Here is a 23,339-nt window from a genome sequence, read left to right as displayed (position 1 = left end):
ACAGCTGAAAGCTTCTAAAATCTAAATGGAGCCGAGAGAGGAAACACCACCTAAATTTAGGTGGTGTGTTCCATGAGGTGTTTGACTAACCTTAATCTTTATCACTACTGTATCAATTTAATAATATTCAAAATTCCAATTTCGTCATTTAAAAAAAAATTCACTTTTTCAATCATAAATAAAAAAATAATTTTTAATTATACTCCAAATTATATTATTTTTCTTTTTAATTAAAAAAAAAAGAAACGAAATAAAATTCTTCTTTTTAATATAACAAAAAAAAACAAACCACTTATGATTCTTTGAAAAAAAAAAAAAAAAAAAGTTTTACACGATTTTTGTAAGTGGAAAATTGTGAATGAATCTTTGACGTGCTTACTGGCAATTAATTCGCCCAGCAGTTTAAACGCAATCACAGCAAATTTTCTCGTTGTCATAGCAAAAAAATTTAGCTGTGCTTACTAATATTTTGATAGATGCGCTTGCACGTGTAGAAAATGTTTGCTACGGCAAAAAAATTTCCTGTGACAGTAAATTTTTGAAAATTAAGAATAAAATTGTTTATCGCAGCAAACTTTTTCGTTGTCATAACAAAAAATTTAGCTGTGGTTACTAATATTTAAATAGATGCGCCCACGCGCATAGAAAAAGTTTGCTGTGGCAAAAAAGTTTTCTGTAACAATAAATTATTAAACATTAAAAAAATTATTTATCACAGCAAACTTTTTCCTTGTCATAGCAAAAAAATTTAGCTGTGATTACTAATATTTTGATAAATGCGCTTGCACGTGTAGAAAATGTTTGCTAGGGCAAAAAAATTTCCTGTGACAGTAAATTAATAAAAATTAAGAATGAAATTGTTTATCGCAGCAAACTTTTTCGTTGTCATAACAAAAAATTTAGCTGTGGTTACTAATATTTTAATAGATGCGCCCACGCGCATAGAAAAAGTTTGCTGTGGCAAAAAAGTTTTCTGTAACAATAAATTATTAAACATTAAAAAAATTATTTATCACAGCAAACTTTCTCCTTGTCATAGCAAAAAAATTTAGCTGTGATTACTAATATTTTGATAGATGCGCTTGCACGTGTAGAAAATGTTTGCTAATAATTTTTGAAAATTAAGAATGAAATTGTTTATCACAGCAAACTTTTTCGTTGTCATAACAAAAAATTTAGCTGTGGTTACTAATATTTTGATAAATGCGCTTGCACGTGTAGAAAATGTTTGCTACGGCAAAAAAATTTCCTGTGACAGTAAATTAATAAAAATTAAGAATGAAATTGTTTATCGCAGCAAACTTTTTCGTTGTCATAACAAAAAATTTAGCTGTGGTTACTAATATTTAAATAGATGCGCCCACGCGCATAGAAAAAGTTTGCTGTGGCAAAAAAGTTTTCTGTAACAATAAATTATTAAACATTAAAAAAATTATTTATCACAGCAAACTTTCTCGTTGTCATAGCAAAAAAATTTAGCTGTGATTACTAATATTTTGATAGATGCGCTTGCACGTGTAGAAAATGTTTGCTAATAATTTTTGAAAATTAAGAATGAAATTGTTTATCACAGAAAACTTTTTCGTTGTCATAACAAAAAATTTAGCTGTGGTTACTAATATTTTAATAGATGCGCCCACGCGCATAGAAAAAGTTTGCTGTGGCAAAAAAGTTTTCCGTAACAATAAATTATTAAACATTAAAAAAATTATTTATCACAGCAAACTTTCTCGTTGTCATAGCAAAAAAATTTAGCTGTGATTACTAATATTTTGATAGATGCGCTTGCACGTGTAAAAAATGTTTACTACGGCAAAAAAATTTCCTGTGACAGTACATTTTTGAAAATTAAGAATGAAATTGTTTATCACAGCAAACTTTTTCGTAGTCATAGCAAAAAAATTTAATTAAAAAAAAAGAAACGAAAAAAAATTCTTCTTTTTAATATAACAAAGAAAAAAAAACAAACCACTTATGATTCTTTGAAAAAAAAAAAAAGTTTTACACGACTTTTGTATGTGGAAAATTGTGAATGAATCTTTGACGTGCTTCCTGGCAATTAATTCGCCCAGCAGTTTAAACGCTATTAATTGTGTTCATGTAAAAAAGAATTTTAATTCGCTCTCGTTTCTCCACTCTGTGTAATTAAACCTGATTGCTCGTTAGGGCAAGTACATAATTGTTACCGCGGATTATTACACATTCCCTTTTTAAAACACGAAAAGTATACAGATTTTTGTAGAAATATTTTTCTTTTTGTGTCAAGAACGTTTGTTTTTTTTTTTTTTTTGTTTGCTTGTGAAAATTGGGAAAAAAAGAATGAAATTCCAGCTAAAGGGTGTAAAAGACACTTTTCCCTCGATTGCTACAATTTTCTATATATATAAAGTGGAATGTACGAAAGAGGAAACTTACAACTGATTCACTCGTTTGCTCTAATAGATCAGTGACAGGGTTCAGTTTCCCGTCCATGTCTTTTGAAGATCGATAAAATTCTGACATATTATATTTCTTAACAGTTCTCTCCAAATTCTTGAGATTTTTCAAGTTCTTGGGATATATATATATGAAATTTAGACAACTTTTCCTGATCTCTGACAAATTGTTCCTTCAAAACATTTTTATACAGACGACAAAAAAATAATAATATAATATTTCTATTATTTATAATAATAATAATAATATAATATTACTATTATTTATAATAATAATAATTATTATTATTTATTTAGTAAAATAAAAATAAAAATGCATCCAGAAAAAAAATATATTTTGTTTCATAGTTAAATAAATATTTATTTTAGCCCATGGAGAATTAAAATGAATTTGTATTAAAAAATTTATTTTTTTTTTAAACTAAATTTATCGCGTCTATAAAAATTTGCTATCACTGGAACCTCATATAGAGTTTAGTGAACCACTCGCTTGAATATCGAAAAATACACGAATGCTCTTCAATTTTATTTACAGATAACCCTCTTGATTTGGTATTCAATACTGAAATTGCTCTAGCGAAAAACTGTTGAATATTTAAAATATATATATCAAATTTTTATACTAAAAAGAAAAATGCCATTAGAAAGCGAAATGGATCAAATTTTCTAAAAAAAAAAAAACACTACAATTACCTAATCAAATTTTTTTAATTTAATTTTTGTTTTATCGAATTAATTGCATAGACAAAAAAATTATTTGATGCAAATAATTGATTACTTTATTATCAAATAAATATTTATTTGTAAAAAAAAAAAATAATTTTTATTTGAAGTAAATTACTTTTATTTGAAAGAAATAAAAATTCATTTCACTTAAAATTTATTTGGTCCAAGGAAATATTTATTTGATAATTATTTGAATTAAATTTTTTTATCTTTTTTTTAAGAACATGATGTATGTTAATAATTACCATATATATTTATTTTGAATGATAGTTCTTTTAAAATGATGTCCAGGCAAAACGTTTCACTATTTATAAACGTCAAAAAGTTTTTCAAACGTACACGACACAGGCGGACTTTTTAGTAATCTACAGAGAGTAATTAACGATTCACAATTAAATACGAACAGGTCTTTTCACTTTATCTCGTGAACTTAGCTTTCTTTGAATAATTTCTACTTCTTAAATTTCTATCGAAAATAGAAAAAAAAAAAAAAAAAATGTTATAAAGGAATTTTTTAATCCCATCTCTTTAAAGTATTCCAGACAAATTTTTCTTTCTTTTTTTTGAATTAAACAATACGTGTAAAATTTCTCTAGAAAAAAAAAAAATTGGAAATTTATTTTTAATATCAGTAAAATATAAATTATCTTGGGAATAAAAATTCAAAAGTTTCTCGTCACAATTTATTTTTTAAAAATTTAAAACCTGATGAAATCGGTATTGCGACGAGAAACATGAATTTTTATTTAATTTATCTTTTATATTTCACACATATCAATCATGAAAGGATATAATTTTTAAATATTTAATTTATTTTTAATTCTCAAATATTGATTATATCATTTATACATATTATTTTTTATACTTTATTATTTTTTTAATTATTCTTATTTTTATTATTATCACTATTATTATTACTATTATTATTTTTATTATTATAATTACTAGCTGACGTATCCGCCTTCAATGGAATTATTGATATTTTACATTCAATAAAATCTCTTTGAAGAGAATGAATTTGTAATTAGAGACGCATGAATATGCCCTAAAAATCATTGGTCAATATTTGCAATTCATCGAAATTTTGTAATGTCGAATTCCTCTTTAGATAAATTTTTAATATAGAATTTTTATTAAACCGAATATTTTCTTTTCATAGAATTTTTTTATTCAACTAATAATTTCATAGTAGATTTTTTTTTTAACACGAATTTTAAAATCAGAAAAAAAATTTTTTTTTGATCAGAAATTATCAAGAGAAAATTTTTGATTACTTTTAAAAATCACATCAAAAAATGTTTATGTCAAATATTTCAATAATTCATTGAATAGAAATTTTATAAAAGAAAATTTGGTTAAATAAAAATTATAAGGAAATTGGAGAATTTTAAATTAATTTAAAAACAGTTTTTTAAGATATTTTAATTGTAATTATTTTTAAACATAAAATTTTTTTACTTTTATATTTATAATTTTGACAATTACTTTTCATAATTATTTTAATGCTTTTTCCAACAATTGTATAAAATTTTTCTATTCAATAAATTTATCTTTCTTTTTTTTTTGTTTTCTCTCTAGAATCTTTTCTAATTTTGGTCTCTTTCTCTTAAGTCAGATTACAACAAAACGAAAGTTGGCGCCACGGAATCGTCTAGGCAATATATTACCACAGGAACATATAACTTTGAGCTTTTAGTCATTCTTCGAGTAGGACTTTACGCACTCTCTATATAGTCCTTTTAAGATCCACCCTCTTCTGATTCCTACTAATTTCCTTTATTCCTATATTTTCCTATCCCCGCGTGTGTATGCCATCAAACTAATCAAGGAAAATCATTCACTAATCTTCAAGTTATTATTATCCCCACAAATTATACAATGCGCTTAATCCATTTTGAATCTTTACACAAATTACCCCCAAAAAAAGTAAATTAATCCAAGAATACATATTTTCTAGTATTTTTTTTTTTTAATTAAAAATTTTATTTAATTCAACTTTCAGGGTGTGTACTAAAAATCTGAATTACAATTCCAGGACTTTTCCAGGACAAATTTCTTATTTTTCCAGGACATTAAATTGGATGACTTTAAGGAATAAAATAATTTTAGTTTAACTATTGTTTTCAGAAATTATTAAAAAATTAATTAATTACTTAAGTAAATTTTCATTTTTTACTTATTTAATGAATTTTTTTTAACTTGATTGACAAAATTAGAAATTTTTGAAATTTTAAAAGCAAAATATAAAAAATTCAAGGACAAAAATTAAAATTCCAGGACTTTCAAGGACATTCCAGGACATTTTTTCAAATTCCAGGACATTTCCAGGACTAGTAGACACCCTGAACTTTTAGAAATTAAACTTTTAATTAATAGCCCACTTGGAAAGATTCCCCGGAAAGTGCCCCCTGGAGGTTCTATCAAAATTCCGCCGGAACTTCCAACGTAATTCCGTCGGAATTCCATCGGAGTTCCAAAGAATTTCCGATGTGATTCCGACGCATTTCTAACGGAATTCCGATTAATTTTTTTCAACATTTTTAGAGTTCTAATTCCGTCAGAATTCCGCCGGAACTTCCAACGTAATTCCGTTGGAATCCCATCGGAAATTCTTTGGAACTCCGATGGGATTCCGACGCAATTCTGACGGAATTCGGATTAATTTTTTTCAAAATTTTTAGAGTTCTAATTCCGTCGGAATTCCGCCGGAACTTCCAACGTAATTCCGTTGTAATCCCATTGGAAATTCTTTGGAACTCCGATGGAATTCCGACGGAATTACGTTGGAAGTTCCGGCGGAATTTTGATAGAACCACCAGGGGGCACTTTTCGGGGAATCTTTCCAAGTTGGAAAATAATAAATTTGTAATTAAAAAAATTTTTAATAATTTATTTAGTTCAAAAATTAATTTAATTTTAAAAAAGTGATAGTTTTATATTATTGTTGGACATTTTAAGAAACTTTAAACAAAAGTGAAACCATGAATTTCATTCTTTTTACTTCTTAACCTGATTGGTATCTTTGTAGCAAACGAAGTATATATATATATATAGAAAAATAAAGATCTATATATATAGATCTTTATTTTCTTCTTATTTTTATAGTTACTAAGTAGCAAGATACGAAGAGAGGTAAGTCTGTTTAATGGAGTGAGCCACGATTGGAAACTAGGGAAAAAGCAGGGCAACTCAAACCATAGTCAAACTGCTGAATCACTTTACCTATTATTTTTCGGTGATCGATAGTTTATTTCGAGCGGAAATTGCACTATGTTTTAACGGAATTTAAAAATGAAAAAATAATATTCGCCACTCCATTTCTATAATTAAATTTCAAATTATACACTTCTTTTATATATATATATAATGAAGAAACGAAAGAATAAAAGAAAAAAAAAATACTTCAATCCATTACTAAAAAAAGGGGAATTTTCCGCCTTTTAATATAACGTTATTACACCTTTTATATATATATACAAATATTTAATAGTCAAAAATCAATTTTCAATATTAAATTAAAATGACAAAAAAAAATCATTTAAAAATAAAGAAGATAAAATTAAATTTTCATTAATTAACGAATTGGGGAATTATTTTTTTGTTGCACGACTCTTTAACGGTGAAGCCTATATTCCCTTGGGAATTGCTCGATTCCATATATATATATATATATATATATATATATATATATATATATATATACGTCTCATCTAAAAAGGGTCATTTCACATAAAGTCAATCACGATATATAAGAGATCAAGTATTGCCCGTAAATCACACGTTTTTCACTTTCCCAAGTTCTAATCAAAAAAGAATTCAATCAGGAAAGTAGAATTTTTTTTTAAAGATTAAAATATTAAAAGATACTGTTAAAAAATGAGACTAGATTTTATATATATATATACATATAGTTAACAATGGAAATAAATCCTTCACGGGTAGATTATGGATTTTTACTGCGTATATAAAAGCATTTGTCCCCATATATGGTATATAAGGCAATTTGCATATCTTGTATTAAATGTACGGAAGAAGACTAATGGAAGTCGGAAAATCTGTTTTATAAGTTCACTTTACTCATTTCATGTAACGACTGATTGTAAAACGACCCTAAACTACCTCTCCTAACGTCATATAAATAGTAGTCCTTTATGACCCTTTTCTCGATCCACAAACTCCACTTTTTACCATATGGTATTCTTCCCTGCATCTTTGCGTAGCACAAAAAAAAAATTAATTTTATATTTCACCTTTTATCCTTTATATCAATTCTATTTTTTATACAAAATATTTTTTTATTTTTCGATTTTTTTTTATAAAGTAAAATAATAATAATAATAATAATAATAATAATAATAATAATGCTATTGTTTAAACAAACTTGCAATCCACATTTTCAATTATTAATTTCAATTAAATATTATAAACAAATTTTATAAAATAAGTGTAAAAAAAAATTATTTACAATTAAAAAAAGCCCTATAATGGTAGTATAAAAAAAATCTTATAATAATTAACTCTTGTATCCAAATTGGTCAGGAAATAAAGCATCATGTTTAGATGGCCTTCTCGAGTTAACGCTCATTATTATGCCGATAATTAACCGATGATCTTGAATTATCGTCATTGATCATCACTGTACCAACAATATTTAGCATCATTACTGATAACTTTAATTAATTATTATATATCGATGTTATAATCCTCTTATAAAAATATTCTTAAAAACAATATATTTAAAATTAATATAACTTTCTTGTATATAAAAATTATTATTTTCATTATTTAAAATCAAAAGAAAATATTTCTAATTTTTATTAATTAATTAATCTCATTATTTAAATGAATTCTGTTTTTAAAACAAAATCCAAATAGTCTATTTAATTTATTTTTACCGTTTTCTTTTTTGTTTAAAAAATTTTTTTTTTTTTGATATACTTTTAATTGTTTTTTTTTTTTTATTAATGTTTTAATTATCATTTAGAGAAATTAATTTTATTAACTATTTTATAAAATTGATATCTAAAAAAAATTCTATTAATTCTAATAGATTATATTTGAAAGAATATTTTATATTTATTGTCATATACAATGTTAGAAATAAATTTAGTTTGCCTACGTAAAATCTGTACGTGACATCATCGAATATTTCGTTTTGATCCCAATAATTGCCCCACTTTCATTAGTGAGCAATGCTTTATTAATTAATGTTCAAAGTCATTAACTTAGAACACACGAAATAATATAGCAATAATTTAGAAAACACATTGTAATTACCGATTTTCGAAAATAGATTCTACCATTTATTTTCTAATCCATTCGATTAAAATTATTTTTTCTTCCATTTTAAAAAATATTTCACTCAATTTTTTTTTGTATTTTACTTTTTTTTAAAAAAATATTATTTAATTTTCCTTAAAATTTTTTTGTTATTTAATTTTCTCTATATTTTAATAATTTTTATTTTTATTTTTTTTTTTAGTATTTATTTTTTCTTAATGGTTTCGACAATTTATTAAAAGTTTTTATTTAATTTTCTCTTCAATGAACAATTAAAACCCTTAACGTGAAAAAAATTGAAAAAACTAAATTTGTGCAAACACAGAGAAAAACATTGTTATGAAATCAATGTTTTGCAGAAGGGAGAAAAATTTGATTTTTATCTTTTCACTGATAACTCTATTTATAAAATTGCTATTGTATGGAATTTATATAAAAAAAGAAAGATTTTTCCCATATAAATTTATTTTTATATCTTCTCTATTAATAACAAGAGGTATTTTTCCATTCAAACAAAAAATTTTCAAAAAAATTTGTTTTTAATTCAAGTTAAATTTTTTTTTTCTTTACAATTTAAAACTATTTTTTCAAACAGTAGCAAAAAAAAAAAAGGATTTAATTCATAAAAATACTTACTATAAAATAGTTATAACTTTTGCTGCTTTTAAAAAATTATTATTTTTATCTATATTACTATTATTATTATTATTACTATTATTATTACTATTATTATTACTATTATTATTATTATTATAAATATTATTTTATTACTTATTATTACTTCTGTTATTATTATTATTATTATGACTCATAGTTTAGAACTATAATTTCTGCTTTAAAATTATTTTTTAATTTTATTATTATTCCTAACTTTAAAACAAATTCAATTTCCTCTCATATTATTGAAAGAAACATTCACTACAATTTTTTGACAATAACTGCCAATCCTCTATTGATAAATAAAAAAAAATTTTTAATTTTGAAAAAGAAAAATTTGCCTGAGAACACTAAAAAAAAACTTGCGCATTATTGCAAAATTTTCAAATTAGAAAATTTAGAATAAAAAAAAAACAATAAAAAATGCAAACAGAGGGAGAAATTTAAGAAAAATAAAATCTTTTTTTCTAAACAAAAGAAGAACAAGAAGAAGAAGAAGAAGAAATATTGTAATCACACCTCGGATCGAGAACGGCGCCGGCGGGAGTTTCGCGGTTTGAGAGAGAACTGTCGCCACCGCGTGGCCCGAAAAGCTCGGAATTTCGAGGCGCTTGCGCGTAAAGCTCCTTTTCTCACGGCAGCAAGAGGTGCTTTTCATATCTTTCCCTCTCTCCCTCCCCTTTTTTTTCTTCCAACCCTCAAAACTTTCCTCCTTCTCCCTCTTCGCTAGCCACAAGTTTCACGTTGTATTTTTCATCCCCACTTATTAAAAATAATAATAATAATAAAATGAATCACTGCGTTTTGTGTTCGCATCCTTCATAATATTTCACGTGCAAGTTTTAATTGACGTAAATCTTGACTTTTCCCGCGCAACAACAAATATGTAACAAACGTTACGCAAAATTTGTTACTCATCTCCCTCCCCCCTACCTTCTATTCATTTACGTTTATTATTTATTGTTTTGTTTCTTTTATATTATTTTACACTTTTGCTTTCAATTAAATTAATATCACCTGACTAATTTCTTCTTCCGTAGGCCATCGGAAAGAATTAATAATAGCATCAATCGTTTTTCAAGGTCAAAGTTTATCGTTCATCGTGCATTATAAAAATCCCTGATGTTATATACAAAAGCCGGCTTCACTGCTTTCACTCAAACTAACACTCTGGGTTTTTTTTTTTTTTTTTTTTTTTATGTAACAAGGCTGACACAAGAGTACATGTGTGATGGGGAAAAAAAAGTGATTGTGAATTATTGGATTTTACTTTGAATAAAACACAGTGCTTCAATAAATTCCATTGGAGCATATTTGAAAAAAATCACTACAAGTGTATTACACAGCGAATTTTTTTTTTTTTTTTCAAGTTCATTAATTGAAAGTAAAGGGGCAATCGTGAAAAAATAATTATGGAAAAAAAAACTTTTTTTTTTTTAAAAAAACTGTTTTAAAATTATAATTTTCTTTGTTTAAAAAAATTATTTTCGATTTTTATTTTGTTCTTTAATAAAATAAATGTTTTTATTAAACAGTAATTTTCAATTACCAAAAATATGATTTTAAAAAATAAAAACTAAGTTTTTTGTTATTTTTATTTAGATATTTCTATCTATGTATAATTAATTTAAACATGCAAATTGAATTTTTTCAATTAAACAAAATTATCGAACCAATTAAAAAATTCTTTGTATATTCCAATTTAATTAACTCCACTCAATGAAATCGCGCCAATCTTAATCGCATTTTTTTTTTTTTGTCTATACCCATTTCATTTATTTTCTCTACAATAATTGTCGCTTATAAATTAGTATTTTTTAATTAATTATCAATCAAGGACAAAAATCAGTTCGGTTAAAGTTTTATTAATTTCTACAAAATCAGATCTTTTACCAATGGAGATTCTAAACAAATTTTGAGAGACTAAAAAAAATTTCGGATTTTTTAAATTTACCACAAAAGTTTTAATAAACGTCATATTATTATACAGTGAAAAATAAATTTGATTCAAATAATATTGATTACATTAGCATATAAATATCTGTTTATATTAAATTATTATATTAATAAAATTCTATTTGTTAGTCAAAAAAGTTCTATAGAATTTCACTAGAATGATTCTATAGAATCACTCTACATAAATTCTAGTGAATATTCTATAGAGTTTCACTAGAACGGTTCTATAGAATTTCTATATAAATTCTATTAAAATCTAATTCTTAAATAAAAATTCTTAAATAATAACATGAATTTTCTGGCTATTTTCTGGCTAATATCGCAGTGATTATGTTGAACAATTTTATTTTTCTTAAAGATCAATGCGTATAATCATACATATATCCAATTGTCTTTTTAAACAATTTTTCCAAGGAACTTTTTTAATTACCCCTCAATGTCACAACTTTTTTTTCGAAAGCGGAGGTCTCATACTGGGTAGGTGCCACCCATCGTCATTTTCAAGTGGCTGTAAGTTGGAAATGGTTAATTTTACAGAAACAGCAAAATTTGTGGTTGCAATTTAATATTTTTAAAACCATTTTCAATGGATTTTGATTAGAAATATAAAATCTGTAATAACCAAAAAAAAGTTTCAGAATCTTAGGAAAAAAACATTAACCTTTAAGAAAAATAAAATTGTTTAACATAATTTATAGCAATCAGCTATAGAATTTATGTCCCTTTTTTGTTTAAAAATTAGAGTTTACTGAATTCATGTAGAAATTCTATAGAATATTCACTAGAATTTATGTAGAATGTTTCTATAGAATCATTCTAGTGAAATTCTATAGAACTTTTTTGACTTGGTTTTAAATACAGAAACTTTAGGCGCCAATAAAATTTAATTCAAATAAAAATTATTTTGTAAATATTTATTTGAAAATAGTCAATAACCGAATTTTCGAATTAAATAAATTTTTTTGTCATAAAAGGATTGTAATAGAATTTTTTTTTTTTCAATTAAAAAATATTTGCAATTTGATATGAACATATGCGGCTTAGTAGAATAATGGCAAAGGGATACGGAAACATTTACGTGTATTTGATGTCAATTGATTTGCCGCAGAAACTTGTTTTGGCAGACATCAAGGGATTCAACTTGAGACAAGCTCCTCTAAGTTCAATTTCTCTTATTTTCGACTAACTATGCATGTTCTAGTTAAAGCAATGTTTCTCAGTGACATAAGCCATTATACCTTCTACCAACGACTATACTTCGTTGCTCGTTTAATTGGCACCTGAGTTCCACATCACTTTAGGTACTTTAATAAGTTTCAAGAGAGAAGTCAGGGATAAATTGTTCAATTTTACTTACAGTTACCGCAGGAAACTACCTACGTATAACAAGGTGCAAAGAATGAAAAAAAACACACACACACACTCTAAATTTCCTTCCTATTTTTAAATTTTTTCTTTTTTACAAAAAGAATTGTTTTATTCTTAAGGAGCCAGAATTAAATTGTTTCGAAAGAAATTAATTTTATTTAAAAAATGAAAAAATACTAAATTTTAAAACTTTGTCAACGATAAATAATCTAAGTATCCATGGAAAGATACATGATTTCTATTAAATATTTTTTCTACTCTGCAAAAGAAGTGTGTCAAGCGGAAAATCGGACACTAAATCGAAAATTTAGAATGTCTACATTCAATTTCATTTGTCGATAAATCAATTGTATTCGGGAAAGCTTTTCTGGTACTTGTAATAATGTCAACTGCAGCCCACAGAGAAAATTTAGTATTTAGGGATTTTCGAAATTATTGAGAAAAGTAGATAACATTATACTGCCGTACGAAGTAAAAACTTAGTTAACTCATATTTTGGCGAAAAATGAGTTTTTGGTATCAATGGATTCGTAATAAAAAAACGCGTCTGATGGTATTATTAAAAAATTTTTATTTAATTATTTATTGCAAAAAAATAATTATAAAAAATTGTCGAAAACCCAGAAAATGAAGAAATACTACATAAAAAGTATGCTAACTCGAGTTAAGGAGTCCGAAAGTCGTAGCTCGAGCATGATATAAGAAACAAAAACTCAGTCAACTCGAGTTGAGTATTTTTGCTGTCAAAAACGTAGTCGAATTTCATGCATAGTTTCGAAACGAAAACCTTAACTCGAGTTAAGTGAGTATTTATTTCGAAAAGTGGCGTGAGCTAGACCCTGTGTTTCGAAAGCAAACTCCTCAACTCAACATCGTTTAACTTCGGTTTCTCGTCGGGTTGGTTCGGAATCTCGCGTGCTATGATCATGCCGGTTTGTTATTCTTGCAAATAATGCACCGGCTTTTTAGAAAAAGTTTACTTTAGAAAAAAATAAATAAGTGAATAAGTGAAAAAAAAAACGAAAAAAATACAAAATTTTCTTTGATTTTTTTTACTTTTAAAAAGTTTAATTAATAGTTTTTTACTGTTGATTATTATATAAAGACTGTTGTAGTAATTATAAACAGCTGTTGTAAGTTATTTGAATATTATAAGCAAATATAATCAATGTTTTTCCACTAATAACGCCGTTTTTTCATACAATCCTTCTACACATTTTTAATTGTAATAAATTTTATACTGAAACATGTTGATTAAAATTTAATTTTTAAAAAAATATTAATAAATAATAAAATAATAAAAAAATATATAAATTAAAAATAATAAAAATAATCTTTGTTAATCACAATCAGAATAAAATTTAACTCAAAAACAAATTTTTTATAATGTGTATTTATTCCCCCACCTCGCGTGCTAGCTTGAGTTAGGTGAGTTTTTACTTCTGAGCGGCGGCTCGAACTCGCCTACCTTTTCGGAAAGCACTCCTTAACTCGAGTTAACTAAGTTTTGCTTGTGTAAAAAAACACTTATCTCAATTATTTAATATAATTTGTTTAAATAATCAATTTTTGACAACGGATTTAGAAAGAACTCTATTTATTTACCTAGAAAGTGAAGTTAGATTAAAGAATTATTTATATTATATTAGGTTTTTTAAGACAAACAGTCTTTCATCATTTTCTCGGTTTCACGAAAATATGAGTTAAGTAAGTTTTTATTTCGTACGGCAGTATAATAATCTTCAAATATAATTTTTGTGTCTGTAAATTATTTTAACTAACTGAAAATAGAAAAATTCACGCAAACAAATATTTTTATTATTTAAATCGTAAAATTCTAAAATAATTATAATAATTAAATATAAAAAAAATAAATATTCGATTAGTTTACTTTGAAATATCAAAAATTTTTTTTTTTTTCATTTTGGATTCTCTCAACCATGCGTAAGTATAGCAATAAAGACTTTTAAGCTAAAGAAACTGAGAATATAAGAAGAATAACTCCATTGCTGAGTTTATGACTGCAGTCAAGAAACTAATAATTTTAATCTTTATATACGTATTTCATGAAACTTTCCATAATGGATATATATAACTTTTCATAACCAAAGGTATAAAAATACTTTTCTACAAATATTGTAAGAAAATTTAAAAAACATTTATCTATTACAATTAACAAATATTTTAATTTGTTAACAAAGAAATAAAAAATGAAAAATAAAATAAAAAATAAGAAGAACTAAAATAAAATGGAACATAAAGTAGCAAAAACGAAATCAACAATAATGCCAACAATAACTATGTCACATTAATAAAAAAAAATACAGCCACTTTAAAGCACAAAATTGCAGCAACAATAATAACAACAATTAACATCAATTTGTTTTCCCTCAATTATTCTTTGCTTTATAAAATATAAAAAAAAATAGTAGTTTCTATGTAATATAAAAAATAACTTCTTTTTGTATTTCATTTCAATAAAAATGAAATGCAAAAAATTTTCATGAAACGTAAAAAAATTATGTATACAAAGAACTTTGAAAAAAAAAAAATATTTTCGATTGTGAATTTTCAAGAATATGCCTTTAAAAAAAACAACATAAAATTGTTATGCAAATCGTATGCAATTTATAAAGATTTTTTTTATTTTGAAGAAAAAAAATATATATATGTATCATTTTAAATATAAAAATAGCATAAAAAAAAAGTCGTAAAAATATGATCGGTCAAATTTTATTTTATCAGAGCAGTTGTTATCGTCAGCCAGAGTTAAAAAAAAAAAATTCACAGCGACAATAAATGAGGTTTATATTTTCCGATTTCATTTCCTATCTCTACAGCATCCACCTCTTGATTCTTTCTTCGACTGAGAAGAATTAGATCTTCCATTCTTACAACACGTCGGTGGACAAGCACCTCCACCTAATGACTCCTTAACTCTAAAAAAAAATATTTATAAATATTTTAATATGTAAAAAAATCTAAATAGAAAAATTATATTTATTAATTAAAAAAGATATAAATTAAATAAAAAATATATTTGTCTTAAAAAAAATTTTGAGCTAAATATATTTTTTCTCTATAATTGTAAATTTATAGGAAAGCTTTCAATTCTAACTTTGTGTATAATATATATATTTCGCGTATCATGATATGATTTTACACGACACTCAAAATGACCCTGCGGTGGTTACAAGGACAAAATTATATTATACATGGTTAGGTGATAATTTTGCCAGAAGGGTTTTATCAAGTATATAATCATACATATTATTGAAATATTAATCTACTCTTCCCTATTAATTATTTTCAACAAAAAAAATCCATTTTTTACAAAAAATAATGAATTTTTTAATCCACTCGAGATTCACTGAGACAACATTGCACAATAAATTGCACCCAAAGTTGAAGTTAAAGAAAAAGCTTTTTAACTTATTAAAATATTCTCGAGTTCTTTCTTTATATTTCTACCTTTCTTTTAATGTTTCCAATAACTCTTATCTCCTAAAATTATATAAAAACGAGGCAGTTATATCGACTAATTAATTTAATTACCTACTATAATTCAATTAGAAGATCGTTTCTCGATATTTTTTTGCACTTGATTCAAATATTTTAACGAGTATTTAAACAGTTCATAAAGAAGAGAGACGAGAGAGAGAGAGAGAGAAATAGAGAGGGAGAGAGAGAGAGAGATAACAAGGATAGAAGCCACAATGAGGCAACCTCTTTCCGGAAACGGGGAGTATTGTCATAGCAATTCAGGACAAGGTAATAGGCAAGAGAAATTACCAAATGCATATACACTCTACCTAAATATGGAAGATAGGTGCCATCCATCAAGCATGTCATTGATACATGCTCATATGCATAATAATGCGCGCCTCGGATTACATATGCCAATGAATTCACTTCATTTTCCAAAAGACCTATATAAAATCACTTTATATTTTCCTTAGAAAAATATTTTCTAAAAATCCTCACATAAATTCACAATTTTCTACTCCAAAAAAAAAAACAACGTATGAAAAATTTGATAATTGAAAAACAATCCAAATTGACACACTGAAAAAAAATTTATTTGATTCAAATGAGAATTATTAAATAAATATTTATTTGAACCAAATAATTTTTATTTGAATTAAATAAATTGTATTTGAACCAATAACTTTTGTATTTGAAACAAATATCATTTAATTGACTCAAATAATAATTATTTGATACAAATAAATATTTATTTGATAATAGTCAAATAATCGAGTATTTGAACCAAATAAATTTTTTTTTTTTCAGTGCAAAAATGGATCTAATCAAACGAAAATAAATTAAATTTGTATAACAAAATTTTGGGTTTTGATGTTAAAAAATAGAAATTAATTAAATTTTGATGAAATAGGAAATAAAATTAATTTTCCAAATTTTTGAAAATTCAAAAAGAATAGAATTTTGAAAGTCACACAAAGAAGTTATCAAGAAAAAAAATTTGTGAAAAATGTGGCTCATAAGAATATTGTATTCATATGGATTGAAATGATGAAATTGACTATATATATATATTGTATCTCATATATATGACCGCTAACCGATTCTCATTTCCCGAAGAAACGCGACGATGTTTCCTGAAAATCAGAAATTTATCGCTCGTAATAATTCATTGACAATAACTCTTAGATTTCATTTTCTTTACGAATATATACAATTTTTGAAACTAATTTAAATCATTATATAAGCTATATTTTATATTACATTTATTTATAATATAATAATAAATACAATAAATATATATTAATATATTATTTATTTTTTATTATTATTATATTTATTATTATTATTATTATTTATTATTATTATAATATTTATTATTGATAAATATTTATTGTAATAATAATTTATTATAATGAAATATTTAAATATGCAAAAATAAAGTATGAAGTTTTATTTTTCTATAATTTAGTTACTTTTACTGTTCAAGAGAAATATAATTTTTCTGCTAAATGTGAAGAAAATTTATACTAAATATTATCGAAATCAAAATGAGTAAAGAAAATATAGAAAATAAAGAAAATATAGTTACAGAAAACATTAGACACTAAAAACTATATTTGTAATAAAGAAGAAAATTCATAGTCCTACTTTCTGCCACAGCATCCTCCAGCATCCTTTCTTTCCTCTATTTTCTTTTCCGGACTGTAATAAAAAAAATAGAAATATTCTATAAAATTAATTTTACAAATAAAATTATTTTTGCATATGAAAATACATCATTTATTTAAAATTAATTATAAATATCAAATTTTTTTTTCTTTTATAAATTTTATTTAAAAAAAAAATATTAAACTTACTGTTCACATTTGCATGTCACGTGGCCAGAATAATCCTTTTGTTTTGTTACTTTTCTAAATAAAAATAAAATTAATTAGAATATATTCAAAAATCAAATGTGAAATTAAAGTAAATTGTAAAAACTTACGCGCAATGATCACACATGATGAAAATTTATAAACGTCTAAAACTTTATTGAATTATTTATTTATTATTATTTTATTCTTTTTATATTTATTATTATTTTATTCTTTTTATATTTATTTTTTATATATTATATTTTTTATTATTTATATTATTTATTGAATTATTAAGTTCAATTAAATGTCAATTTTAAAACTTAGAATTTTTTCAAAAAATTAGAAACTTGTAAACAAATTTTTACAGTTGACAGTTACTCAATAAATGAATTCATAATTTTCTGATTTCAATTTTTTAACCCTGTTTTGTTTTTTTTTTTCATTAAAAATTGTTTAACTATTTAAATTTTTTACTTATTTTAATTAATCAAAAAATTAATTATAATTTCAATTACTCAATTTTAATTCTTAAATATTAAAATATACATTTAATATTTTAATTATTAAATTATTAATATTATTTATTATACTTATTTTATTATTTTTTTTATTATCATTATTTAATTGTTAAGTTACTAATTATTTTCATTAACATTATCCATAAATCATTTATAAATTTATTTCGAATTATCATCATAAAAAAAAAAGAATTATGTAAAAAATATTTTTTTTGAAAATATCAGATACACTTGCAAATGAGAAAAAGTATCTAATTATGAATAATCAAGTATAATTTTTGATTTAATTATAGATATATAAACATTTGATTTGCAAATTAGTTTGTAAAGCCAAATTCAAGTTGAATATTTGCGAGACTTTTTCCCTTAGTTTCACGAATGAGAAAAAATAAAAATATGGAACCAATCCAAGAGAATGATGCAAATATGAAAACAGTTGTGACTGCATCATAAAATACAATTAACATGTACAATATTAAAATTGCTATCAAGGACATGGACCAACTTAAAAAAACAACAACACTTGAACCAATTAATTTCATTTCAACTGGAAATGAATCTGCATGAAGTGTCCATGCCAATGGACCAATTCCACAATTAAATGATGCAAAATAAAGACATATACATGTCAATGGTACCCAATAATATTTATCACTATATTCAATATTTTCTTTTTGAAGTTTCATAAACCAACCTGCAATTTTATAAATATTATAAAAAATTCTTTGAAATATATTTGTTAATTTTATAAACAAAAATTAGAACTTAGTCTTTATTATAAATTTAAATATTCTAATTTAAATTTAAGATTTAAAAATGTTTTTTCTTTAGTGGAAAATAGTATTCAATATTTCGACAAAAATAAAAAATTTTAATTTTTACAAAAAAGAAAAATAAAAATTTCAAAATAATCGAAAAAATTAAAAAATAAAAAAAAATAATAAAATAGAATATCTAGCATTTATAATACCTAGTAAAGCAAGAAAAATTCCCATAAACATCGATGAAAATATCAACAATTTTCTCCTGCCAATCAAATCAATCAAAATTATGGCCAAAACACTGGCAGCTATTTGAACACTGCCGATAATGAGAATCGTTTCATTCGTATCAAAATCTCCACTTGGATATTTCAATTCAAATATTGAAAATGCGTAGAAAATTATGACATTAATCAAACTAAATTGATGAGTTAAGATTGAAACAATAGTTGCAGAAAAGGAGCGCCAAACTTTTATATTTTTAAATATTGAACTTGACACCTAAGATGGAAGATATATAAATATCAAGAAAAAGAAAAAAATAATATAATTATTTATATAAATACATGCCTTGGATTTATAAATAGTAGCAAGACTTTTAAGTTCCTCTAATTCTTCGCTAAAATCATCGAAATTATTTCTATATCTTTGTAGTGATTTTTTCGCCATTATCTCATCATTTTTTGTTAAATAATAAAATGAACTTTCTGGCAAAAAAATTATAAACGCAATTGGTGCACATGAAATTGAACAAATGAGACTATATTGCCAAATTATTTTATGTTCCTCCATGAAATAATCAATCACAAAAGCATACATGATACCACAATTAATTAATAAATGCAAAAATGTTAGTAGACGATTACGAATTTCCTTATCGGCTATTTCTCCTATATAAATTGGAGTAAGAACACACAAAATTCCACCGCAAATCCCACAAATTAATCGACCAATCAACATATAAATAATCTAAATTATAAAATTAAAAATTATAAAATTAATAAAATAAAAAATATTCTATTTTAATTTATATTTAATCAATATGATAAAATGAAAAAAATCAAAACTTACTTTTGTACGCGAAAAGGAAATAAATGACCAACCAATTAAAAATAGAGGAACCATTAGAAACATTCCATTTGTGAAACCAAATATTTTCAAAATAAATGGAGCACATATAGATCCAAAGCAAGCTCCAATGTTTAAGATGAATCCAATAAATCCTATTTCGAAGATGGTAGCACCTGTGTCATTTAATTGATAACTAACGCTCGAATTCCAAGCTATCGACACTCCAAGAGCAAAACCGCCAAAAGAAGCTTTTAATTAAAAATTAAATCAATTAACACTTTTGTGTGATAATTAATTCATTAATTAATCGAACGAGAATTAAGAATAAATCATACCTAACAATGCACCAAAATATTGCTTTAACCTCATTTTAACTGACATTTCTCAATTTGAATAAATTCCGTCAATTTATCTTCACAATGAAACAGAAATAGTTCGCTTTTTTTTTAAATTAAAACGTCATTAATTAGAAGTCGTTACTTTTTTTCCAACGTGAAAACAAAAATGGAATAATTACTAATTAATCAACATCACACTATGAAAAAATTTTTTATCGATCTTCCAGGAGAGAGAGGTTCGTGTATGTTTACCATTTGTCAAACAAAGCCAGTCATCACCTCCTTTTTTTTCTCAAATTCACATATATAGAGATTATTCGATGACACGTAATACAATTGAGAATAATAATTTTAATATATCATTTTGTTAAATAAATACATACTCGACAATTTATAATATACCTATATATATATAATCCTCTTGTTTCATGTATAAATACGTAAATAAAACAAAAGTATCGAATTGGGATTAAAATTTAATTTTCCCGCGGATTTATTGTCTCATTGGCAACAAAATATAAATCAAATGACAATAAAAAAGAAAAAAAAAAAATTTCAATAGTATTTTTATGCTCATGAATTTTAGTTATTTCATTTTATTAACGAAATTCAAATTTTATGAAAATTTAAACCAACACAGAAGATACTGTTTTCAGGATCTATAAAAAGAAACGAAAATTAATAAATTATTACGTGATTAAAATTACGAAGCTGAAGTACGCAACGTTTATGATAAACGATTTTTAAAGAAATAATTTTTTAAAATGAAAAATTCTATAATTTTTTGCCTAAAAAATATTTCTAGTAGTTTTCATTAATCAAAAAATTATAAAAAAATTATTTTTTTGGCAAAAAATTATAGAATTTTTCATTTTAAAAAATTATTTCTTTAAAAATCGTTTATCATAAACGTTGCGTACTTCAGTTTCGTATTAAAATTTTAATAATTCCAAATATTATACTATTTACTTTCAAAAATGTTTACTCACTTCCGGTTCTAATTTAAAGAAACATTTTGCTACTTGAAAGATTTTATCACATTTATCTTTGCCAGCTATAGAAATAATAAATTTTTATTTTAATCATAATAATTATATTAAATAATAATAATTTAATTGAAATAATTTTATTTTTTTGAAATTATGACTTACTAATGACTTTGCATTTATCAAAATTACTTCGCACTCGAGCCTGAGAGTTTTGAGGGAAAAATTTCAAAACTTTGCCAAGATTTATTACATTCTTTTCGTTAAGAACGCGATGTTTAATTAAAACACAACGTAAATAACACTTTAAATTTCGATCCTCAACATTAAAGTCACCAGCTCTTAATTTTTTCAAGGATTCTGAAATTATTTTTTTTTTTTTAATCAAAGAACTTTTTTTTAAATAAAAAACGAAATAAATAAAATGTATTTAATAAATAATAATAGAAAGAAAATTGAAATAAAATTAAACAATAAATAATTGAGCTCACCAGAAGAAACGCCTGTTTCTTTTCTACACTTTCTTAATGTATTGGCATTAACAGAAATCTGTAAAAACATGAAGAAAATATGCGATGGAAAAATGCATCTCAAAAAATAACCTTGGAAGAAAATATGAAACTTACGAGGCAAATTGAAATAATCAGAATAATATTCTTCATATTAAAATCGAAGAGAAAATTAAAAATCATCAAATCCAATGTTATTTTATCGCTAAAAGCAATGATTAAACAATTAATTTTTTTACATAACAATCCTAATAGAAATTTTTTTTGAAAGAATTTTTAGATAAACGAAAATTTCGAGACAAATTCCAAAAAAAAAATGTATAATAAAAATAATAATTACAATTGTCTAGAAAATTGTACAATTTATATACGTAATTATGAAGAATCATTATATTTTTAAACAATGTATCTAATTAAAAACTCACCAAATTTTAAATATAATAAGAAATAACTAACATGTTGTTAAGAGAACCAAAAGATGAATAATGAAAAATCAATTAACTTTACCTATATCACGAATTTATTTTCAAATTTAATCTTAATTTTGAATGATTGTTGTCGATTAAATAAAAATGAAATCGATTGAACCTGTTTCTCTTATTGATTAAAATCCAATTAGTATGGGTTTCTAAATCGCCAACTGCTAATTTAGACTATAGCAAAAAATAAGCCAGAAAAAAAACTCTTAAATAAAATTGAATATTTTCAATTTAGGAAAAAGGGAAAAATATTTTTTTCGATAAAATATCTATAAAATGATTTATGGATAAAATGTATTAAATTCCGCTAAAAAAAAACCCCACGATTTTCCCTAGCAATATACTTTTTTTAACTTTAAAAATTTTTTATTTAACTTTCGAAAAATTTACCAATATTTAATTATATTTTATTTAAATAAATTATTTAAATATTTAAATAAAAAGAAAATTATAATTTTTGTTTGCACATACGATTGAAGTTACAGTTAACTTTAAAATATTTTAAAAAATAAATAAATAATACTTACCTGAAATATATAAATTTCACTCTCAAAACACTTTATTACACTTCGCGTTGTTTAATTTCGCGAAAATGGTTAATATCTCGTTCTCAATAATTAAAAATTTCCAAAAATTATATCACTAAAATTTTTTAAAAGAACTCACCGATTCACAAATCCCACGTCGAAAATGTTGAAGAGCCATAGCTGCATTGCTCAAAGATCCTCCAATTTTTTTGCAGCCAAAAATATCACAACACTTTCACTAAATTTTATTTGCATATTTTTAAACGCGCACTGATTCTAAAAAATTAATAATTTATTAAAATGTTGTGAAGTAACAAATTATTTGTAATCATTATTTTAAATAGTCAATTTTAGCAAATATTAAATTTTGCAAAAATTCAACAAAA

The 23,339-nt window shown here is 24.0% G+C and overlaps 3 protein-coding genes across 3 annotated transcripts in view; all 3 read right to left on the bottom strand.

Moving 5' to 3' along the window:
* Positions 1 to 9,756, bottom strand: part of LOC127288411 (uncharacterized) — a 34,237-nt gene extending 24,481 nt beyond the window's left edge. The window contains exon 1 of the mRNA XM_051315827.1: positions 9,618 to 9,756. Within this exon, the coding sequence (XP_051171784.1) occupies positions 9,618 to 9,756 (139 nt within the window). The remainder of the gene's footprint in view (positions 1 to 9,617) is intronic.
* An 8,825-nt stretch (positions 9,757 to 18,581) lies between these two features.
* LOC127288429 (facilitated trehalose transporter Tret1-like) lies at positions 18,582 to 20,811 on the bottom strand. Its single transcript, XM_051315862.1, has 5 exons — positions 20,450 to 20,811; positions 20,115 to 20,362; positions 19,614 to 20,012; positions 19,253 to 19,544; positions 18,582 to 18,976 (listed from the first exon to the last, which is right to left on the bottom strand). The coding sequence occupies exons 1-5, from the start codon at positions 20,493 to 20,495 to the stop codon at positions 18,600 to 18,602; spliced, it is 1,362 nt and encodes a 453-aa protein (XP_051171819.1). The 5' UTR covers positions 20,496 to 20,811; the 3' UTR covers positions 18,582 to 18,599.
* A 128-nt stretch (positions 20,812 to 20,939) lies between these two features.
* Positions 20,940 to 22,415, bottom strand: LOC127288430 (general odorant-binding protein 69a-like). The gene is made up of 6 exons (XM_051315864.1): positions 22,373 to 22,415; positions 22,065 to 22,152; positions 21,930 to 21,987; positions 21,604 to 21,798; positions 21,442 to 21,506; positions 20,940 to 21,111 (listed from the first exon to the last, which is right to left on the bottom strand). Exons 2-6 carry the CDS (start codon positions 22,128 to 22,130, stop codon positions 21,079 to 21,081), a joined length of 417 nt encoding a protein of 138 aa, XP_051171821.1. The 5' UTR covers positions 22,131 to 22,152; positions 22,373 to 22,415; the 3' UTR covers positions 20,940 to 21,078.
* Positions 22,416 to 23,339: the final 924 nt, after the last annotated feature.

Source organism: Leptopilina boulardi, unplaced genomic scaffold, assembly GCF_019393585.1.
Source record: "Leptopilina boulardi isolate dan_hultmark-lab unplaced genomic scaffold, ZJU_Lbou_2.1 LbouV2_386, whole genome shotgun sequence".
NCBI classification, from domain to species: Eukaryota; Metazoa; Arthropoda; class Insecta; order Hymenoptera; family Figitidae; genus Leptopilina; species Leptopilina boulardi.
The sequence above is the reverse complement of the archived record's forward strand: the minus strand, read 5'-3'. Positions and strand labels throughout refer to the sequence as shown.

Bases quoted from the DNA above. Each gene is read 5' to 3' on its own strand.
- LOC127288430 (XM_051315864.1), bottom strand. From the start codon at position 22,130: ATGATTTTTAATTTTCTCTTCGATTTTAATATGAAGAATATTATTCTG. The intron at 21,507-21,603 runs GTAAGTCATAAT...TTATTTCTATAG, and splicing joins TGATAAATGCAAAGTCATTA to CTGGCAAAGATAAATGTGAT. The intron at 21,112-21,441 runs GTGAGTAAACAT...TTCTTTTTATAG, and splicing joins TCTTTAAATTAGAACCGGAA to ATCCTGAAAACAGTATCTTC.
- LOC127288429 (XM_051315862.1), bottom strand. From the start codon at position 20,495: ATGTCAGTTAAAATGAGGTTAAAGCAATATTTTGGTGCATTGTTAG. The intron at 20,013-20,114 runs GTAAGTTTTGAT...TTTATAATTTAG, and splicing joins TTTCCTTTTCGCGTACAAAA to ATTATTTATATGTTGATTGG. The intron at 19,545-19,613 runs GCATGTATTTAT...CTTCCATCTTAG, and splicing joins CTACTATTTATAAATCCAAG to GTGTCAAGTTCAATATTTAA.